At 40.9% G+C, this 23,288-nt stretch overlaps 1 protein-coding gene across 1 annotated transcript in view; it reads right to left on the bottom strand.

The window, feature by feature from the left end:
* Impg2 (interphotoreceptor matrix proteoglycan 2) overlaps positions 1-23,288 on the bottom strand; it is a 67,609-nt gene that overhangs the window by 22,246 nt on the left and 22,075 nt on the right. The window contains exons 6-10 of the mRNA XM_052740891.1: positions 22,348-22,397; positions 20,885-20,952; positions 12,070-12,231; positions 7,692-7,750; positions 5,313-5,333 (exon numbers count right to left, since the gene is read on the bottom strand). Of these exons, the coding sequence (XP_052596851.1) occupies positions 5,313-5,333; positions 7,692-7,750; positions 12,070-12,231; positions 20,885-20,952; positions 22,348-22,397 (360 nt within the window). The remainder of the gene's footprint in view (positions 1-5,312; positions 5,334-7,691; positions 7,751-12,069; positions 12,232-20,884; positions 20,953-22,347; positions 22,398-23,288) is intronic.

Genomic DNA, 23,288 nt, shown 5'->3' with positions numbered 1-23,288 from the left:
GTAGAAGGGGGCTAGTGGGAATAAGAGGGGGACAAGAGAGCATAAGGGGGTGAATGTGACTGAAAGCTACTATGATGTGTGAAAGTGTCATGTCCTCAATCCCTCAAGCAACTAAAGCCTTTTTTTTTTATTTTTATTTTTTTTTTAGCCTTTTAATGTTTTAGACTAAAATGTTAATTTGTGAGTAATTTTTGATCCTTCTCTTTAAGGAAAGAAATTATGTGATGTTTTCAAGGCATAAAACAATAAGAGGACACCTTCTGGTCAAAACTTACCATGTCACACTCCCAATTGCTCTTTGGGAACCTCTGGTCTTTCGACATACTGGCAGACCATGGGCGCCACATACTGATCACCTTCGGATCTTCGCTTGCCCACTGCCTTCTCTTTGCTTATTTCCTCCCAGTCCACACATCTCATCATGCTCATGAACACACATGCACACACCTCCTCCACCTGACTATTGCTTTCATGCTTCCGCTTACATGTCACCTCCTTGGTGGGGGTTCTTTCTCACACTGACAACATGGGTCATGCTCTATCTCTCCTGCCATCTGGACAGACACAATTACTATTCCAAACATCAGAATAACACATTCCAAGCATCCAGAACAATGCCTAGCTCATAGTACCTCAATAAATACTTCCAAAAGCGACAAAATGATTGATGTTATTACTAATATAAACAGATAAGTTGAATTTTTGCCATTTAAATGGCACCTCATCTAATGAAGGATATAGTTACCTTTGCTAGAATTTGACACTTAACCTAAAATTTTTCTTTCAGAATAAATGTGTTGCTCTGATTGGTCAATAAATAAAACACTGATTGGCCAGTGGCTAGGCAGGAAGTATAGGCGGGACAAGGAGAAGAGAAAAGCTGGGAAGTGGAAGGCTGAGTCAGAGATACTGCCAGCTGCCACGATGACAAACAGCATGTAAAGATGCCGGTAAGCCACGAGCCATGTGGCAAGGTATAGATTTATAGAAATGGATTAATTTAAGATATAAGAACAGTTAGCAAGAAGCCTGCCACGGCCATACAGTTTGCAACCAATATAAGTTTCTGTGTTTACTTGGTCGAGTCTGAGCGGCTGTGGGACTGGTGGGTGATAGAGATTTGTCCTGACTGTGGGCCAGGTAGGAAAACTCTAGTTACACTCATCTCTTAAGCTGAAATATTTTCTGTCCCTAAGTATAAAAGGAACAACTTTTACCCTGCAGAGAAAGTCTATTTTCTTCATACATTTGTTTCTTGGTACTCGTTTAGAGACACTGTTTCTGGACCATCCACAACTCAATGAGGATGCCGCAGTCTTTGCAAGCCTGGTGGGATAGATCACATCTGCATATCCAGAAAGCTGGGCTCCTCCTCACGGTATCTGTACAACCTATTAACCTTTCTTGTAGTGTCAGCATGACTCTAAGACAGGAAAGAATGGTAACAATGAAGAAAAGGGGGAGAGAGAAGAAAAGCGGGGAGAAGAGGAGGAAGAAGAGGAGCCTGTGCCTAACAGAACTCAAATTACTTCCTCATTGTGTGAAAAATTGGGCAAAAATAGTCAAGCACTTATTTACTGGAAACCTAGCATGTGCCTTGCATCGCTTTTAAACATAAAGGAGAGATCATGAGAAATGTTCTTGCATGAGAAACCTACGCAAATCAGGAAGTCTGTGTTAGACTACCAACCTTGAACTTCACTAACAAAATATCATTTTTTTTTTTTTTTTTTTTTTGGTTTTTCGAGACAGGGTTTCTCTGTGTAGCTTTGCGCCTTTCCTGGCACTCGCTTTGGAGACCAGGCTGGCCTCGAACTCACAGAGATCCGCCTGGCTCTGCCTCCCGAGTGCTGGGATTAAAGGCGTGCGCCACCACCGCCCGGCCAAAATATCATTTTGCCTCCCCAGTATTTGCATTGCTCATCTAAAGATAATATGTCTCCTATAACATAACTTGTCTAGTAAAGATAAATTCATTAAGAAACATAAAATGACTCAGAAAGATACTGTAATTTATTATCATGCTTTTATCCAGGAACAAGAATTCAAATAAATACTTGCAATACCAAGAAACCATGCATTCTTAAAGCCAAGAACATCACTGTGACCCAAGAAGGCTGTATTCTGGTAAGCCATAAAGTGCAAAGACCATTCAGGATGAGGGAAATTTTTTTAAATTTCAAGAGACCAAGGAAGTCCATACGAGAGTAGACAGAACATTTCTGATTGAAGAAAGCTGTACTGGCCCCACACTCAGTAGTAACCTGAGGTAGCTGACCACTGTGGCACCAGGTACATTTCAGTGTGAGTCACCCTGGAACCCATCAGTTAGGCATCAATCATATGGAAGAGAGGTTCACCCTTATTCTCTCAGCCCAGATACCCCGATCAGCTATTTGGGTGTATATATTTTATATATCATCACTCAAGTTAAATAAGAGTAGAGTGTTTCAGGGGAACTCAGACAATGCCTCTCTAGTAATGCTTCTTCTAGAAAGAAAGAGCGTGCTTACAAATCTTGAAGCTGAAGCTAGGATGTGGATTCACCAGATTGACATACTATCTATTCCTTTCAAATGGGTCCTACTCAGTATGTGTAATAAGTGGGGATTGCACACAATAAAAAGCAAATCAAAAATTTCACATGCATCTAAATGCTGGTGGCAAAGGAGGACAGAGTGTATATTCTTTATTTCTGTTCTACACGGCCATTCATGCACACCTCGGAACATCAGCATATCAAATTTACAAATAAATTCAACCAATTGACTGATACTACCTGATAACACTGGACAGTTTTGGAAACTGTGCCTTAGCTAACATTCTATAACAATGTAGTGACTTCATATTTAATTGTTTTCTGAGCTGTATACAGGACTGTTAGAAGTCAGCCAATGACTACCATCCTTTCAATACTACGGGTAACCTCAAGATCTAGGGTTGTTTCCACTGTCTGATCACCCTAAGAAGAAGTAACTAAACAGCTGGATCTCTTGGACATGTCCAGACCTCAGCACTGTAGCAATAATACATACTGCAGAGCAGGCTACAATCGTGAAAAGCACAGAAATCCAAATTCTGATTGGTCAAGAAATCTGACATCTCCTAGTCATGTGCAACTTCCAAAAAGACAATCTGTCTCTCTAAGACAAAATGTCCTCACTAGACAAAAGGAAACAAATACAAATCCTCATTTTACTATACCACAAGGGCATTAAGAAGATAAAGTTTAAAAAAAAAAATCATCACCCTATGCATTCCTAAAAGACAAAACCCAAAAGTTATTTATTTCTCTATGCATGGGGTTTGCCCAATAACAAGGCATTTCATAAATACTTGTCAAAATACTGTAAATAAGATCAGAAAGTCCTTTCAAAGCAAGACATTCTTGTCAGCCCTATGCGTTTATTGAGGGTTGATTCCAGTAACCTCCCTCATTCCGTGTATGCCAAATTCCATGATGTCCAAGCCCCTCAAATGCAGTGGAGTAGACACTACATCTTCCAATGTACTTTAGACCAGTGATTCTCAACCTTTCTAATGCTATGACCCTTTAATATAATTCTTCATGTTGTGGTGACCCCAACTATAAAATTATTTCATTACTACTTCATAACTGTAATATTTCTACTGCTATGAATCATAATGTAAATATCTGATATGTAACTCCTGTGGGTCAGGTTGAGAACTAATGATTTAAATCCTCTCTAGAATGCTTCTCAACATAAATGCTATATATAAACACTTTATTATCTGGGGCATAATAACAACCCAAAAAGTCTGCATACATTCACTACAGACAACAGTCTTTATTATCTTTGCTTTTGTTTTTTGTTGTGATGTTTTCATGAGCAGTTGGTTGAATCCACAGATATGGAAGTCAAAGATGCTGAGCTGACTGTACAATGAAGGAATGTTTCTGTAGTCACTAAACACTTGTATAGTTAGCCTATGAATTTGCTTCACAGACTCCATTTGCATTTACCAGGCTTCTAAAGAATTAAGAATCCATGGACAAAACTAATAACTTTCAAAAAGGGGTATTGATTGTGTCTTTCCATTGTGCTTTCTAAAAGTTCAAGAACAGCTATTTTTACAAATGAACTATCATAAAATTCAATGATATCACCTTCATCAAATGCACCTTAAAGTTCATTTGATTGAATATTTAATGGCACAAAGGACTTGAAGTAAGTTTGCTAATGGGTTTTACTCCTATTTTAAATTAACTTGTTTAAAATACTAGTTAGTCAGCTATCATCTATAGCCTATGAGGGAACTTCAGCATAATGTCTATGAAACTCCTATTTCAGTGTTCATAAAATGGTTTTCATTGGGCTGGAGCTGGAAGTTTTCCTGTGTCCCGCCCGGTCCTGCAGCTGCTCAGACCCAAGTAAACTTAATTATCAGTTACATGGCATGTGGCAGGCTTCTTGCTAGCTAGCTATTATAACTAAACTCAGCCCATTTCTATTAATCTATATGACACCACATGTTCCATGGCTTTACCTGTGTGCCATTACATGCTGTTCCCTGGACAGCGGGATGGCATCTCTTCTGCCTCTCCTCTGCCTCTGCCTCTGCCTTTCTTCTTCCTATCTCTCTCCTGGATTTCCTGCCTGCCTCTAAGCTGCCTTGCGATAGGCCAAATGGCTTTATGTATCAACCAATCAGAGCAACACATAGTCACAGCATACAGAAAGACATCCCACAACACTCAGCAGTTAAAAACATTGGCTGCTCTTCCAGAGGAACCAGGTTCAATTCCCAGCACATGGCAGCTTATAACTGTCTGTAACTCCAGTTCCAGGGAATCTGACACCCTCACACAGATATACATGCAGGCAAAACACCAATCACTGCTCATAAAATAAAAACAAATGAATTCTTTTTTAAAAATGATTTTCATCTTGGCAAGTTTCTTTTGTTTGGACAGAGAATTTCACTATGCAACCCAGGCTGGCTTTGAACATGCAATCATCCTGCCTTAGGCCTAAGGACTAAGATTACAGGCGTGTACCACACTCCTAGTGAATAAATCAAGCTTCACTAGGGAACAGCTGCTCTCTTTAGCTTACAGTGCATTTCCTGTGTCTACTTTCACCCAGCGGCGTTGAGAAGTTGCAATAGGGACTTCATGGCCTTGAAAGGTTAGAATATCTATCATGGCCTTTGTAGTTGGCCACCTTCTAATCCATAAGCAGTGGCACAATGAGACGAGGAGAGACTGGAGAACTCAGCCATGCTCATCCGTACCCTAGCACTGGATACAGACAATTGACAACACAGAAAGTACTGAAAGGGACCTTTACCTGCCATTCTCCTTAGGGGACCTGAAAATGACAAAAGTATGCATTAGAGTTCAATTATTTTTATACTTGTCACATCATTCACCACTGTACACGTTCTCTATCACATCTTCTGATCGTATTTGAAATGTCTTCTTATGGGAAATACTTACACCAAATCAGATCTACAGTGTGCTAGAAGTTTAAAAAACAAAAAGAAAGTGAGTTTGAGGTCTACATATTGAGTTCCAGGACAGCCAGGCCTACATAGAAAGACCCTGTCTCAAAAAAGGAAATGAAGGTGAAGAAAGAAGCCATCTTAAAGCCAAGGATTTTTAGTTTTTTTTTTAATTTACCCTAAAATACTTCTTAAAAATGTGGTTTATCTCTTTGTAGATCAACTTTTGGCCGATCATCAGAGGACTTCAGTTGCTGGCATTAAAATCAGGAATGGCAGGCTGGAGAGATGGCTCAGTAGTTAGGAGCACCTGTACTAAGACCATTGGTAAAGGGCAGACCAGTTAGCCTATGGTCCATTGCACAGCTGTTATTTTATATAACCTGTACTAAGCACCTGTACTAAGACCATCAGTAAAGGGCAGACCAGTTAGCCTATGGTCCATTGCACAGCTGTTATTTTATATAACTTGTACTAAGCGCCTGTACTAAGACCATTGGTAAAGGGCAGACCAGTTAGCCTACGGTCCATTGCACAGCTGTTATTTTAACCTGTACTAAGCACCTGTACTAAGACCATTGGTAAAGGGCAGACCAGTTAGCCTACGGTCCATTGCACAGCTGTTATTTTATATAACCTGTACTAAGACCATCAGTAAAGGGCAGACCAGTTAGCCTATGGTCCATTGCACAGCTGTTATTTTATATAACCTGTACTAAGCGCCTGTACTAAGACCATCGGTAAAGGGCAGACCAGTTAGCCTACGGTCCATTGCATGGCTTTAGCCTTTGTTTATTTTATATAACAGGCATCAAAGAGAACTTCTTGGTCTGGAAAGATGCTCAGCAGTTAAGAGCACTGACTGCTCCTCCAGAGGACCCAGATTGGATTCCCAGCATCTACACGGCAGCTCACAACTGACTGTAACTCTAGTCCCAGGGGATCTGACAACTTCTTCTAGCCTTGGGGCGGGAAGGAAGGTGCACAAATGTGGTACAGAGTCATATGCAATATACACAAAATAATAAAAACTTCTAAAAAACAGAACTTCTCCTATGTCTGAAACTATGCTAAGCATTTTACAAAAATTCATTCACTTAATCCTCATTAAGATTCATTAAGGACTGCTAATATCCACCTTGCATGTAAAGAGACTAAAGAACAAAGACACTACTAATTTTCCAAAGTATTGCAAAAGCATTTTTAGCAAAACAGGACTCACAGGTGAATTTATTTTATACAGAGGAAAAGGCAAGATCTAGTAATCCACACAAAGCCATCCAGCCCAAGGTGAGTAGGCAGCCTTCCCAGCCAGACAAGCTAGACAAGATGGCTCTAGCCGCCATGTTGTGCCCCAGGCTACCAAATGAGTGAGCTCCTCAAAGGCCTTCATTCTAGTCATCATGGAGGGCATATGTGAAAACACAGAGGCTCAACTGGAAGGGCTGTTGTGGCATGAGGTCAAGTGGATAGTGTAACATGCAGAGCCACTCTGCACTAGGTAGCTGTGTGCCCTTGGGTTAATGATTTCAACTTTCTCTGTTCTAGTTTCTTTAGCAGAAGAAAACTGGGCAACACACACACACACACACACACACACACAGGCAGACTATAAGGTCTGCACAAATTCTTGCTGTGATCGCTGCCCCCACAAGTCCTTCTGAGAACATGAAACACAGCCCCAACTTACGTCCCTATATCCAACAGCTGGGCCACAGCTATTGCCCGGCCCTCAAATAAAAGACTCTCACATGGAGTCTGAGAGCAAACCCTCAAATATGAGCTATTTCATTTCAAAATTCCTCCTCCACCCTCAGGTGAGAGCTGCTTGTCCATAGTAGGGCTAGTTCATTCCTTTAACCTGTTTTTCCTCTGGAAAAGGGGGTTGGAAGTGTCTGCCCTGAGGATTGACAGCAGAGAAAGCCTGAAGTTGCTTCTAGTCTGACTCCAGGGTCCAGTGCCAAATAAGAACTGCATAACTTGTCAGCACAAAGCCTAGGTGCTTGCTGTGGTCCAACTGCAGACCGAGCTACATCTCCATGAACACATTAATCTGGCTCTCATTAATTCAGTTTCGCCAGTATAAAACTAGGGTTAAAGTACTAATTTACCACAAATAACATTGTTATAGCACTCTGTTAGAAAATAAGTGATGAGCACCAGACTACTCCATTCAGACAGAGAGCAGCATTGCACACGTACATTCTTAGAGCGAATCTCTTTACCTGAATTCAAGAACACGGATGCTCTTGTATCCTGGTAACCCTGTGAATGCATTTTCAACCTGTTAAGAACATAAAAGTAAAGATGATAACTATGTAGATTATGCAAAAGAATATTTCAAATGCTTTGAAGAGCAGAACAAAAAGCACACTTGTATCTTACAATTATCAGAACTTGTACACATAGATAAAAGTTTACAATGTTAGAAAATAGTGTTTACCACAATATCATCATTGTTTCTTTTTCATTTTATCTTTAATGATTTTAATGTGTTTTAATTTGATTTTTTAATTTATAAAAAGCATACTTCTTATTAGTTAAATCAACATTTTCCTCCTTTTGTGTCAAAAGCAAAATTGATTTCAAAAGAAGCTATAATAGTATTTGTATAACAGCATTTTTAAGTGTTACTGTTCCAGTTGGAAATCTGGCCCCAGCAAGTACCCTGGCAAAGTCAAGTGTCTGTTTCTAAGTGTGAATGTGTCTGAGAGCATCTGTTTTCTGTCCCCACACCACAAGAGAGCTAGAAATACACTCAGCATTCAAAAAGAGTCTACAAGGCCCAAGTTACCCCCAGAACAGACTGGTCATCACAAAAGAGATTAAGAAGCCATGGGCAGATAATTCTGCTGGTTAAAACATCAGTTTATGAGCGTCACATCAGTGAGAGCTGATTTTAATAACCAAGTCTTTAAAGTGCAGCCACATCTGTCCATATGACCCCAGTGACTGAAGAAAGAAAAAGTGTGCCGGACTGGGAGTCTAAAAATAATCCAGTTATATAAAAATATGTATGTAAACAAAATTTAACATTTAATCCATAATAATTCCAAAGGTGGCTCACCAGATGGACAGGGCCAAAACAAGAAAAGTGGAAATGTTAGGGAACATTAGAAACTTCTCTGGGAAGATGCTTTTAACCACAACCTCATGAAATCAGGGGAGTAGCATTTTTTAAAATCTTGGTTCACTGCAGATCTTCTTGTTTTAAAAATAGAGAACTCAAGGAGCCATGGCAATGGTTCAGTCAGGAAAGTGCTTGGACTGAGTTTGACCTCCAAAATCCACATGCAAAAGTCTGTAATTCCAGAGCTGGGTAGGCAGAGACAGGAGGATCTCAGTCTGAGGCTTGCTGGTCATCCTGAATTGGTGAGCTCCTGGTTCAGGAACTTATCTTGTCTCAAAAATTAGGGTGGAGAGTGACTGAGGGAAACACTCGACATCCATATACACACTCACACATGAGTATGTACTCTACACAGATGTGTGTGGACCTCATGCACAAGTACACACACATACCAGTAAAGGAGTCACATTCATAAAGCGTTTGCCTGTAGAGCTTGCTTTGCTATACAGAAGAGTAAATGCTTGCAGGATAAGAGCAGATGGACATCCCAGAAGTAAGAATCCGAAGTCCAAGGCTATGCATTAGCTGGCCAACTGAATGTGCACCAGCTTTCCTCTGTGGAGCTAAGACCTGCCCTGTTTTCCACCACATCAGCCTTTGAACATGAGAATGAACGTAGCTGAAAGCATCCCATTAACTGCAAAATGCCCTTATCACCAAGGGAGCCTAGGCCTGGGACTGGGCATCTCCTGGATTCAAACATAGATAGGTGTTCTGAGTCATCACATGCCATGGTGCAGGAAACCATCTCATTTTATCAGCACTCACATTAGGAACAGGGACAAGTTACTAAGTAACCACTATATCTGGTGCTCTGCAATTTAACTTTGAATCTTTGAAGCACTACCAAGACGTGCACATTATCCTGATTTTATAAAAGAGAAAACTGAGACGCTAAGATGGCAGCTCCTCTGGCCATGATCATATAGTTGCTTTTAACCTGTCCCTCGTAACGTCAGGGAGTAGGATTTTTTTAACTCTTGGTTCACTGAAGATTGTCCTGTTTTAAGAATGAAGAATTCAAGGATGGTTGTCTAACACTGCCATCCATATTTTGCCCATTGAACTACATTTCTCCTTCCTTTTTCTCCTGCCTCATGATACATTTGAAACTGAAAAACTCATTCTAGTGTCTGAAGGAGTCTTTGTACAGGATGAAGGAAGGACCACTTTGAAAGGCAAATGGACAGCTGAGGAGATGGTTCAATAGGTGAAGAGTTTGCCATGCAGGTGTGAGGACCTGGATTCAAATCCCCAGAAACTGACATAAGGCTTGATACCAGGAGGAACGTCTGTAATCTCCGTGCTGCAGACAGGAGGTAGAGACAGGAGGATCCCTGGGAGCTAGCAGGCCAGACAGCCTGATAGGCACATTAGCAAACAACAGGGACCCTGTCTCAAACAAGGTATAAAGCAAGAACCAAAAACTGAGGCTGCCCTCTCACCTCCACATGCAGGTTGAACCGTACACACACGCACGCACGCGTGCATGCATACATGCACGCATGCGCGCGCACATACACAGTCAGAAGACTTGGTTTTACGTTCTGCTCATTTAGAGGCTGAACTAACCGTGAACAAGTTCTGGCCTCCTGAGCCTCACCTAAAAGGTGGAGATACTTATCTGCATCACGACAGGCAAACAGTTGGCACCAGCCTGCAGAAGCACTGTAGAGATACTACCTTGATACTGTGCTGCCTTCCTCCGACCCTCCCAGGTATCACTATCCTGAGCCCTTTCTGTCAAACTTGGTATGGCCTCAGGTTTACCAGGCTCTCTCGTGCGCTCACTTCTACCCTCATAAAAAAAAAAGAGTTATGGTGTCTGAACCTCCTCCTCCCTGCTAAGCAGGCCTCCACTTCCCTGTCTTCCAATGTTATTTAGGAGGCAGCACAAGGGAACAACCTGTGTGACTCTACCGTGAAAGGAGAGAGCGGAAGGGGCTAGTTTAGTTTACAGTAGGTGGAATGGCAACTTCCTTCGGGACGTCCCGAAGGAAGCACACATACACAACAGACAGAGACAGACAGACAGACGAGAGAACCTTCCACAGAAAGAAATGATTATCAGAACACATGTCACTCTGGGTCAGAAGGTAAAAGTTGTACAGAGGCTAGCCAGAGACGGAGAAGGGGGTGGCTCATGGTTGGCCCAGGCCATTCATCAGCCTCAGATTACCTCAGTGGCCACGTATCTCATGAAGTCATTACGGAGAGGACACCTTTCAGAGTGTCTATTAGATTTTCTTTACCCTTCCAGTTACTCCTGTGCTTGTTTACCGAAACACTGAGGCTTATGAAAGGTTCCTTAATCCAGGCGGGAGGACCAGACAGGCAGTTCAAGACAGTGTCTGATGCCAGGTGGCCACTGGCCTGGCTGACATTTCTCCCGCATGCCACACAGCCCTGCACCTTGGCTGCACAGTTAGGAAAATGAATTGTCTGGCCTCCACTCCTCCTACTGTCTGATGGCCGCAATGAGGCGATTTGGCTGACAGATGCATATTTTTATTTCCCATCTGGACACCATGACTAGGGAAGGAAACTAAGCCAAGGTAATGGAATTAACAAACTTGGTCAAGGAGAAGCCAGTCAAGTAGGAACGGAAAAGAAATGAACAGGAAGAAACGGGGCGCCCGGTTATCACATAGAAGGGTAGATGACATTCAAGGCGATTTTACGTAAGAACAAAGACACACTAGAAGGGCACCAGGTGTGGCTGACGTTTAATGGAAGAATCCGGAGTCCAAATTCTATCCAGAATTCTTTCAGAAGGTAAGTAATGGCATGGTGTAACACATGGTTATTTAGAAAAATCCCTTTAAAAAAAAAAATCTCACCAGAGCCAGAGGGCAGAGACAAAGGGATTTATTTCCACATTTCCTCTAGGGCTTCTCAACTTTGCACACACTTACCTGTGAGTTACCTACTTAAAAGTATCCAAACTAAGAATAAAAAAAAAAAAGTAATGATAAAATTTAAAGAAATTAAATCTAATGTTCTCTCCAGAAAAAAAAAAAAAAAAAGATAAGCAGTACGTAGCTGTTCAGAAATTTCTCCAAACATTGACAAGTTGAAATCAAAGCATAGAACCTGTTCTTCCCTGGCTGTGGTGAGTTACAAAGAGCATTTACTTGTCAAGGGGTAGAAAGAGGTTTCTATGAAAGAGCTGACCTTTCTCTGAACTTTTCACGACAGTTTATGAAGTGGCTAAGTTGCAACCCTAGGAAGCTAGTAGACGGTCAGCTTGGATCCTCAACTTACTTTCAAGCCATGTTGTGGTTACAAGAAACTTAAGCCCCAACAAAGGATCATGTTATCCAATCAAATGAACCACCCACACGGGTGATGTTTGTTTCCTATAATGCACATGTTTAAAATAAATAAATAAATAAATAAATAAATAAATAAATAAACAAACAAACAAACAAACAACAGATATTTCTTATAAAGACGTTTAAAAGGTTCCCCACCTCTGAAATAAACTCTTCAACAAGGAGTCGGTAGAGGGCGCTGGAGGGGTCCTGCAGGTCTTCGCTATATTGCTTCCCCAGAAGTTGGATGCTGAACTCAGCTATCTGCTCCACAGCAGGTTGTGCGGGCTCCTCAGTCACCTTCTCGATTTCATTGCTGATCTGGATTTAGAAAGAATAATAAATGCCAGTGTTTATTCATTCAGTCAATAAATATTTACCGATTACCCTTAAAGTCCCAGACGCTGCATCTAACGATGACGTTTTATGTAGTATTCAATTTTACAGTAAATTGAGTAACCTTTAGGATATAAGTGAATGTTATAATCCCTATACACTTGTATATTCTTTCAGCACACACTGACAAGGAAAAGCAAGAAGATTTCCACAGGAAACTATCAAGATGAGTAAGAAAATAGTTGAACATTCTATAATTTTATCAAAACGTGGCTTACAGGGATGGTTCTCGAACATTTTTGGTCCAAGAACACCTCAGACTCTTGAAAATAATTCAGCAACTCAAAGTTTTATTAATATGTATTACAACTATAAATATTTACCAACAAAAATTTCAAAAGATACATTTGAAAACCATATACTAATTCATTTCAAAACAACAGAGTAGTTGGGCATGGTGGTACATGCCTTTAGCTCCAGCACTGGGAAGCAGAGGCAGGCAGGTTCAAGGACAGCCTGGTCTACATAGTGAGTTCCAAGCCAGCCAAGGCTGCATAGTGACACCCTATCTCAAAAATAAAAATAACAACAGAGTAAGCAAATTTCATACAAAAATCAGTAACACATGCTGTGAAGCTGAAAATATTGGGAGAGTGACATTGTTTATATTTTTGCAAATTCTTGAATGTCTGGCTTAATGCAAGATGGCTGAATTCTCATGTTTGTTTCTGTATTCAATTAATCACATTAAAATATGTTATTTTAATGGAAGCAACATGAAGAAAATCTTGCCACATAAATATGTATTAGGGAAAAATTAACAGAGCAACAATCTTTTCAGATAACTTGGAATGTTCTGTAATGATGCTACACCAGCTTCAAAAGGTCATTTCTTAAACATTAGTTGCCATTGGTCAAAACCACAACAAATTTTGTGTTGCACTCTGTAACATTAAAACCTAAGTCTAGTCTGGAAACACCTGACTAACACCTTCAAGGCCCTGGGTTCAATCCCAGAAATTACACATACATGCATACACACACACACACACACACACACACACACACACACACACACACACACAAGAAGCTGTTGTGGTAGTTTATATCTACATTCCCACAGTCAGGAGGCTGAGGCTGGAGAATGACCATGAGTTCAAGGTCAGCCTGGGCCTCATAGTGAGTTACATGAGCTACAGAGTGAAGGCCCAAGATGCTGTCTCAAAAAGAAAAAAAGAAAGAGAAATATTCCAGGTCTTCCAGTTGCCAAAGCTAATATAACCTGGGCAAAAAAATTAATATTCAATTATAATCCAAATAACAAAATATCCATAAATCCACTCATATGAATAAATGAGTGTAGTCACAGTTTCTTCCAGAAGTTTTCTTAATAAATCTAGAAGGAATGAGGGAATTCTACTGTTATTGCTAGAACACTACAGTAATAGTTGCTGTATGCAGCACATTTAAATGAGCCTATTTATGCCAAGTGCCTCCATTGTACATATAGAAACATGGGAAGGATGCATGAGCAGCCTGAAGATGCTGAGTGACCAATGGCCAAACTGAGACTAGACCATTGTTATCTTTCCGCTACATTGTACCACTTTTCATCTGATGGCTCACATAACAGAAGCCTATCAAGTTTCAGAACAAGAAATAACCTTGAAGATCACACACACCCCCATTCCCTCTGGGGCTTGAATTCTCTCTACAACATCCCTGACAAAAGGGAGTCCATCTCAGCTTAAAGAGCTGTCATCAGAAACAGACATGCTCTTCATCAGAAACAGACATGCTCTTCAGAGCGGGCTCTCATGCTTCCAAAAAGCTACCACAGTTGGGAAAATCTTATCATTAAACCCAAACTGCCTCTCTATAAGTTCCATTACTGATAAAGGTTGTGCACCCTGGCTCCAAGTGAACTACAGCCGCAGACGGCCTTTCACGGATGCCAGGAAGCCATCAAACTTCCTCCGACTCGTCACCTGCTCCTCTCCTCCTGACACTTCCAATGATCTCAATTTTTACCTCAAGAGTGTGGCACCCATACATGAGTTCTAATTAAGATATGGTAGGACTATCACCTCTTAAAAGAGATCATATATTTTTATTAATGCAATCTAATATTGCACAACCATTTATTACATTGGGTATTTTTCCAGTAAGTACATTCTTCTACTGCTCAGTAATGCTAAGACCATTACTTACCAAAGTTGTTGGTTATATAGAATTTTAGACAAGACTGCCTTTTTTTTTATTCAGTTTCACCTTGAGGCTGGAGAGATGGATCAAGAGCTAAGGGCATTTGCTGCTCTTCTAGAGGACTGGGGTTGGTTTCCAGCACCCATGTTGAGCAGCGTACAACCACTTCTAAGTCCAGTCCCAGATGACCTACTGCCTTGTTCTGACTCCACAGGTACCTTCACACACATGAACTTAAAGCACACACATATGAACACACATGCACACAAACACACACACAATTTTTAAAAATAAATATATCTTTAAATTCCATCACAGTAAACTTGGACAGAGACTTCACTTCTGATATTTTTATTAAATATATACTTAGTAGTCGGGGGACAGAGACTTTACTTCTGATATTTTTATTAAAAATATACTTAGCAGCCGGGCGGTGGTGGCGCACGCCTTTAATTCCAGTACTCGGGAGGCAGAGCCAGACGGATCTCTGTGAGTTCGAGGCCAGCCTGGGCTACCAAGTGAGTTCCAGGAAAGGCACAAAGCTACACAAAGAAACCCTGTCTCGAAAAACCAATATATATATATATATATATATATATATATATATATATATATATATATATATATACATACACATATATACTTAGCAACCTTATCTCTGAAGAACACCTAAAAATGCTGGTTGTTTTTAATGTTTTGAAAACCTAGCTGGTGTTTAAGGCAGTAAAAACAGAAAGAAAAAGACCAAGATGTTAAAAAAAAGAGAGAGAGAGAGAGAGATTACAAGCCACCAGAAAGACAACTTCCCATAGACAGTGTCAGCTTCCCTGAAGCAGATACTATTTCTTCATGGCATAAGCTGCAATTTTAAAGATAACAAAAGGTTTAAGTACCAACTGGAGGCACTCTCCATGTTGAAAGCCAAATCCAAGATTTCCCCGTAAAGCAGGGATTCTAAAATCTCTGAGGACAATTTGACAACATATTAGGCAAGACTGAAGGAAGAACTGAAGAGAAAGAACTAGATATAACATTGAGTTTCAACAAAAAAAAGGAAGTTATTAAAATAATGAAGAGCCATGATGGGGAAATGAGGCGCTCAGACCTACAACTGACCATGAGAGGTAATAGCTAAGACATTCTCAGAACTCACATTAAATCTAATGCTCCACATGAAGTGGATATAACAAATTCACAACAAAATAAACAACTCGTCCTTTTTTCCTTTGCTTTCTTGCACCCTGCAGGCACCGTATCCGTGCAGGTGGAAGCCTCTGCAGCCAGTCTGCAGGGGGCATTCATTATTCTAACGAGTACGCTCACTTTAGGAGTCTATGCTCTATTTCCGGAATTGAAAATCATTTTTAGCTTCTTACCACTGTTGTGTCTGATATGGTGACAACCTGGGGTCACTCATGTTACTATAGCAATTCCGCAGCACCATGAACCACACCCACACGAGTAAGGTAGTCGACGTACTGGGTAAATACCTGCGTTCTGACTGCCCCACCTCCAGCTTGCTTACCCATCTCCCCAGTCTACAGAAGAAGGCCTGAATGTTCTTCAAGTCAGTGAAAGCTGAGAAGGGGAAGGAAGCAGTGCAAGAAAGTTTGAAGCTAGCAGAGGTTGGTTCACGAGCTTTAAGGTGGAAAGCCACATCTGTAATATAGAAGGGCAAGGTGCACAGTACGGGAAGCCTTAGACACTGCAAGGAAGCAAGAGGAAGAAAGAAAAGGTGTTCAAGCTGGAAGGAGGGAAGTTAAGACGCAATATGTGTTTACTAATGATGTGCTAGGCTCTACACGTGTGTACGATACGTGTTTATAAATGATGTTCTAGGCTCTACACGTGTGTATGATACGTGTTTACAAATGATGTGCTAGGCTCTACACGTGTGTACGATACGTGTTTACAAGTGATATGGCTCTACACGTGTGTACAATATGTGTTTACAAATGAAGTGCTAGGCTCTACACGTGTGTACAATATGTGTTTACAAATGAAGTGCTAGGCTCTACATGTGTGTACAATATGTGTTTACAAATGAAGTGCTAGGCTCTACATGTATGTACGATATGTGTTTACAAATGACGTGCTAGGCTCTACGATATGTGTTTACAAATGAAGTGCTAGGCTCTACACGTGTGTACGATACGTGTTTACAAGTGATGTGCTAGGCTCTACACGTGTGTACGATATGTGTTTACAAATGATGTGCTAGGCTCTACACGTGTGTATGATATGTGTTTACAGTGATGTGCTAGGCTCTACACATGTGTACGATACGTGTTTATAAATGATGCACTAGGCTCTACACGTGTGTACAATATGTGTTTACAAATGATGTGCTAGGCTCTACACATGTGTACAATATGTGTTTACAAGTGATGTGGCTCTACACGTGTGTACGATACGTGTTTACAAATGATGTGGCTCTACACGTGTGTACGATATGTGTTTACAAGTGATGCGCTAGGCTCTGTATGTATGAACGCTGGAGACATCTACAAAGCAACTGTTAGAACTCACAAGCAAACTCAGCAACGTTGTGGAATACAAAATTAACAAACAAAAGCCGGCAGTACTTTAAAAACTAATAATAAATGTGTTGCAAAGGCAGCCTCATTCTTAACAGTTACCGAAAATTAAAATTCCTAGGAACAAATTTACTCAAGGAAGTGAAGGAGCTCCACAGTGAAATTACAAAACACTGAAGACAGTGGTGTATGCACAAGGAGGGAAAACATCCAATGTTCACGGACCACGAGAAATAATGCTGCTAAAGTTCTGTTCTACCCAAAGAAATTTCAGGTTTAATAAAATCTCCATCAAAACACGGGTGAATTTTCATAAAAACATAAAAAATTCTCACAGAATCGAAAAAGACCCCAAATAGCCAAGGCAGTCTGGAGCAAAAAGACCAAACTGGATCACAATACACGACTTCAAAACAAACTACAAAGAGACAGCATGGACCAAACACAAACCCAGCGTACAAACCCGTGGAACAAAGAGAAATTAGTCCAGTCCCTTGGGACCACTTGAATTTTGGCAAGTTCCAAAAACATACAACCAAGAACAACCGCAACGATACCTGGTTTCAGGGAAACTGGATATTAATATGCCAAAGAACAAAACTCCACCACACATAAAAATCAATTCAAAATTGGTCAAAGACCGAATGTAAAGACCCCAAACCGTGAAAGTCCTCGGAGAAACTCAGAGAAAACTCTTGGAGATGTCTGTATAGGTCAATGTTTTTAATAAGATCCTGAAAGCACAGGCTACACACACAGACGAATGGTTTTAACATCCGACAAAGAAAGTGAGTAATCAGAAGAGAGAGAGAAACAACCTGCAGAACAGGAGAAAATGTCCACAAGACACACATTTGATGATGGATCAATATTCAAAGTTTATATAGAACGCACGCAACTCAACAGTGACAAAATAAAATAATCTGACTTTAAAAGCTGAGCAACTGAATAGATGTTTCTTTAAAGAAAACAGAAAAATATTCACCAAGTGTATGAAAACTTGATGTCATTAATTATCACTAATTATCGGGGGAAAGCAACTTAAAACTATCCTCTCTCCCTCGTTAGAAAGGCTGTGACTAAAAATCACAAAACATTTAGACACTAGTGAGGATGAGAAGGGTTTTGTAGGCATCATTACTGGGAATGTAAGTCAGTATTGCCATTTTGGAAAGCAGCATGGAAGTTCTTCAAAGATTGAAAATAGAGCTAACGTATGGCTGAGTGATCCTGCAACTAGGTATTGTATTGCAAACAGATCTGTGCCTCTCTGTGTTTCATTTTCCGACTGAGTCTATGAATTGCTCAAATGTGCTTCTCTGTTTGGGATATTACTTCTCTGATTACATACAATTCCTTCATTTCCAGGACAATAATTTCTATGTCACTTTATAAATGTTTCTATATCTAAATCATACCTCAAGTTCAGAACTATAACATCACTTCACTAGTCACTAGTCACTACTTACTAAAATGTGATTTTCTAGACTCGATTATTTTGGATATAGCTGTGCTTAGAATGAAAGTATTGATTTATGCAAGATGGTTCAGCAAGTAAAGGCTCCTGCCACCCAGCCTGACAGCACAGGTCCAGTCCCCGGGCCCCTCATGGTGGAAGGGAAGAACTAGCTCCCACAAGTTGTCCTCCAACCTACACACACACACACACACACACACACACACACGCACACGTGCACACACACACACACATGCATACACACACGTGCATACACACACACACACGCACATGCACACACACACACATGCACACACGTGCACATGCATACACACACACACGTGCACACACACACACATGCACACACGTGCACATGCATACACACACACGCATGCACACACGTGCACATGCATACACACACACGCATACACACACATGCATACACACACATGCATACACACACACACATACACACACACACGCACACACACACACGTGCATACACACACATGCATACACACACGTGCATATACACACACACGCACACACACACGTGCACATGCATACACACACACACGCATGCACACACACACACACATGCACACACACACACGCACACACATACACACACACGCACACACACGCATGCACACACACACACATGCACACACACATGCACACACACACATGCATACACACACATGCATACACACACATGCATACACACACATGCACACACACACGTGCACATGCACACACACAGTATTGCACTGGACGTCCACCCGAGTGATTCCAAGTTCCTACCATTCTTATTAAGTGACTGGGACGGGAAGAGTCCAAATCGAACTCCTCTTCCTGACTTCACATCAGTTATAACATCCACACTAAGAAAGGAGGGTATACAGGGCAAAAGCAGACGCTAAGAGAAGTTAGAGAAACTAAGAGAAGTTGGAGAAACTAAGAGAAGTTAGAGAAGCTAAGAAAAGCTAAGAGAAGCTAGGGAAGCAGAAGAAATTGTAGCAGAGAAGCTACTTAGCAACTGCAGAAGCCCAAAGTGACCTGTCAGCTTGCACGAGAAAAAAAAAGAAAGAAAGAAAGAAAGGAAGGAAGGAAGGAAGGAAGGAAGGAAGGAAGGAAGGAAGGAAGGAAGAAGAAAGAAAGAAAGAAAGAAAGAAAGAAAAGAAAGAAAGAAAGAAAGAAAGAAAGAAAGAAAGAAAGAAAGAAAGAAGGGTATAAAGTAACCAAACCTCACCTTTCTGAAGAATGTCTTCATAGTTTGCTCCTTAATAAATAAGTCACAATACAGTGAGCCCTTAAGTTCTTTAAATTCAGAATTTAGGGGGGGCGGGAATGTTGTGTGTATGTGTATGTGCAGTGTTCTTGTGTGGGGAGGGTGTTAGCGTGTGGGCATGCCTCTGTCTGTGTGTGTGTGTATGTGTGTGTGTGTGTGTGTGTGTGTGTGTGTGTGTGTGTGTGTGTGTGTGTGTTTTTACGTATGTGGGATATGTGCCTGTTTGTATACAGGTTTCCACATGCATGTGTAGGGAGGCCAGAGGTTGATGGCAGGTGTCTTCTTCAACTGCTCTCCATTTTTCTTACTGAGGGAGGGTTTTTGACAAAACCCAGAATTCATGAATTCATCTACTCTAGCCTGCCAGCTTTGGCTAAGGAGCCAGCTCTGGGATACAGGTGGGCTGCCGTGGCTGCCTGCCTTTCTGTGAGGGTGATATAGGCAGGCTGTCTGGCTGCCTAGTTTTCTATGGGGGTGATACAGGGGGGCTTCAGGGCTACCTGCCTTTCTATGATGGATGATACACGAGGGCTGCCGTGCCTGCCTAGCTTTCTGTGAGGGTGATAGAGCAGGCTGCCATGCTTGCTTGGCCTTCTGTGAGGGTGATACAGGTGGGCTGTGATGGCTGCCTGGCTTTCTATGTGGGTCCTGGGGATTTGAACTCCACTTCTTGCTCCTGCGCCTCTAGCGCTCCCTCTCCCGAGCCATCTCCCAACCCAGAACTTAACACAACTTCAATAGGATGCTTCCATCTGCCTGGGCAGGGCATAATCCTTACCTCATCTGTAAGTGCCTTTTAGTAGATGGGCTCCTGTTAATGTCTATTTCAAAGGTGTGATCACTTCCAGAATTTTAAACTACATAAAATCCACTTCCTTTCTCTCTAAAAAGGCCCAATCTACTGAGGATTAGAAGGTCACATGTTTATCACCATGAGAGTTCCCCAGAAATCCTCTATCAAAAATTTACCAAGATGACAGACCCATTCAGCTCTTCAGGGGGACATTGGATTTCTGAATGGACTGGATTTAGAATTCATGTTTTTCAGAACTGTGTCCTGTGTGAAGTCCTGTGCAGTCTAGAAATGGAATAAATCCTGTTAACCCCCATCCTTCATGTTAGAAAGTAACAAGACAGAGCTGGACTTACACTCTCCTCTGGGGACACCACACTGCTCTCTGAGGCCACCGCTGGATATGAAGCACTGGGAACAGCACCTAAGACAACACACACATGACATTAGTCCTTGAGTAAGCCTGAATTCATGTCAGGAATTAAAGCCTTACTTCAAAAGCCATTCTTATAAGTCCTTTGCTTTTTTTTATGTTGAAGGTTTTTTTTTAGTTATAAATTCAAGAAACATTTGGCGAGGCTTCCTAGAATCTTAATAATTAAGATTCTCTAAACAAGTGTTTTTCTTCTGGTGTTTGTTTGTTTGTTTGGTGTGCCAGGCTCTAGTACAGATGCCAGGATACAAAAAGAAAGTTTCTATTTATAGGGAGCTATCTAGTTAGTAAAGGGGACAGACACTGAAGTGCATAGCTATACTAGACTTACGAAACTGCAGCTTGGCCATTATTTAACAATCATCAAAGTGAGCTACATCATGCTATTCTATTTTTGTAGATGCTCAAAATTTCTAACCCAAAGAAGTTTATAATTTTATTAAAAATAATAATATTATAAAAAAATAATCCCAGTACTCAGGAGGCAGAGGCAGGTGGATCTCTGTGAGTTCAAGGACAGCATGGCCTACAAAGAAAGTTCTAAGATGGTCAGAGCTGCTACACAAGGAAATCCTGTCTCAAAAAACAAAAACAAAAACAAAAAATTTTTAAAAATAATAAGGGTTTGAAAGATGCCTTTGGGTTCAATCCCTAGCAAAAAGAAAGAAGAGAGAAAGAAGGAAAGAAGAAAGGAACAGAAAAAGAGAGAAGTGAGAGAGGAGACAGGAAGAGACAGGGAGAGAAAAAGACTAACTTACATGAAATACAGAACTTGGGGCTGGAGAAACAGATCAACAGTTAGAGTACTTCCTGTTCTTCCAGAGGACCTTAGTTTGGTTCCTACCACCCACATCAGGCAGCCTGTAACTCCAACTCAGGGGATCTGACACTGTCTTTGATGTGATGGCCTCTTCTGACCTCCCCAGGCACATATATGCACATTGCATACAGATACAGAGAGAGAGAGAGAGAGAGAGAGAGAGAGAGAGAGAGAGAGAGAGAGAGAGAAGAAAAGAAGAAGAAGAAGAAGAAGAAGAAGAAGAAGAAGAAGAAGAAGAAGAAGAAGAAACAAATTTAAATTTTAAAAAAATCTAAATTAAAAACAATAATGAAACGCTTTTAAATTTAAAAAATACAGAGCTCAAAGGAATATTCTACATACCAGGATGTGTCAGAATCATGTTTTAAGCTACATTCTGACTTTTAAAGTACTCATGGTATAATATCATGAACCAAGTGAAAAAGAATTCTTTTTCTTGGACAATATGCAAATAGAAAAAGAAACGATATTTTTTCCATGTGAGCTGAAAACCTATACTTCTTTGAAAAGTTGTCTTAAGTCTTCAATAACTAGGAAATAAAAGTTAATGAAGGCAAAAAGCATACCTGCCAGTGTTGAGGTATCACTAACAGGAACTGGAGATGATGACTCATGCCTAAGAGGAAATAAAATGCAGCTATTAAAAACTACAGAAACCTGGGAAGTATAAAATTTGGAACTTGGATTCTCTGGTGATTTGAAAGAAAATGGTCCCCAAAGGGAGTGGCACTATTAGGAGGTATAGCTCTGTTGGAGTGGGTGTGGCCTTGTAGGAGGAAGTGTCACTATGGGGGTGGGCTTTGAGGTCTCCTTTGCTCAAGCTACACCCAGTGTGGTAGACAGTTCACCTCCTATTGCCTGTGGATCAAGATGTAGAACTCTTAGCTCCTTCTCCAGAACCGTGTCTGCCTACATGCCACCATGTCCTGCCATGATGATAATGGATGAAACCTCTGCAACTGTAAGCCACCCCATCAAATGTTTTCTAAGAGTTGCCATGCTCATGGTGTCTCTTCACAGCAACAGAAACCCTAGCTAAGACAGGTTCCCAAAGGAATTCCTTAGATCACCAAATAAGGGTTCCCAAGCCAACATACAAGTTGTAAAGTCAAAAAAATATAACTTCATAATTTATCTATTTTTGTATTTATTGATGCCTCACCAACATAGCCACCCTATATAAAGAACCTTCCTAGTTGTAGCTCATCCCCCATTTTCTTTTTCTTTGGGTAAAATTATGTGAAACTATCTTATCTGCCTACTTTGTCTGTCACCACCCCTTAATCCTCTAGAATGTATTGTCAGTATAGAAGCCTTGCACTCATTCAGTATTTAGATTAATTGAAATTAAACAGCTAGAAACTTAGTTCCTTATCCACAGCAGCTACACTCCAGGTATTCAGTGCTCACCTGCAGTGGCTAACGGCTGTCACACTGCACAAGACAATTAAGAGCATTTACAGCATCACAGAAGGGTCTGTTTGCTCAACACAATCACATTGAGAAC

The sequence above is a fragment of the Peromyscus californicus genome, unplaced genomic scaffold (assembly GCF_007827085.1).
Source record: "Peromyscus californicus insignis strain IS unplaced genomic scaffold, ASM782708v3 Scaffold_16__1_contigs__length_79575227, whole genome shotgun sequence".
In the NCBI taxonomy this organism is placed as follows: domain Eukaryota; kingdom Metazoa; phylum Chordata; class Mammalia; order Rodentia; family Cricetidae; genus Peromyscus; species Peromyscus californicus.
The sequence above is the reverse complement of the archived record's forward strand: the minus strand, read 5'-3'. Positions and strand labels throughout refer to the sequence as shown.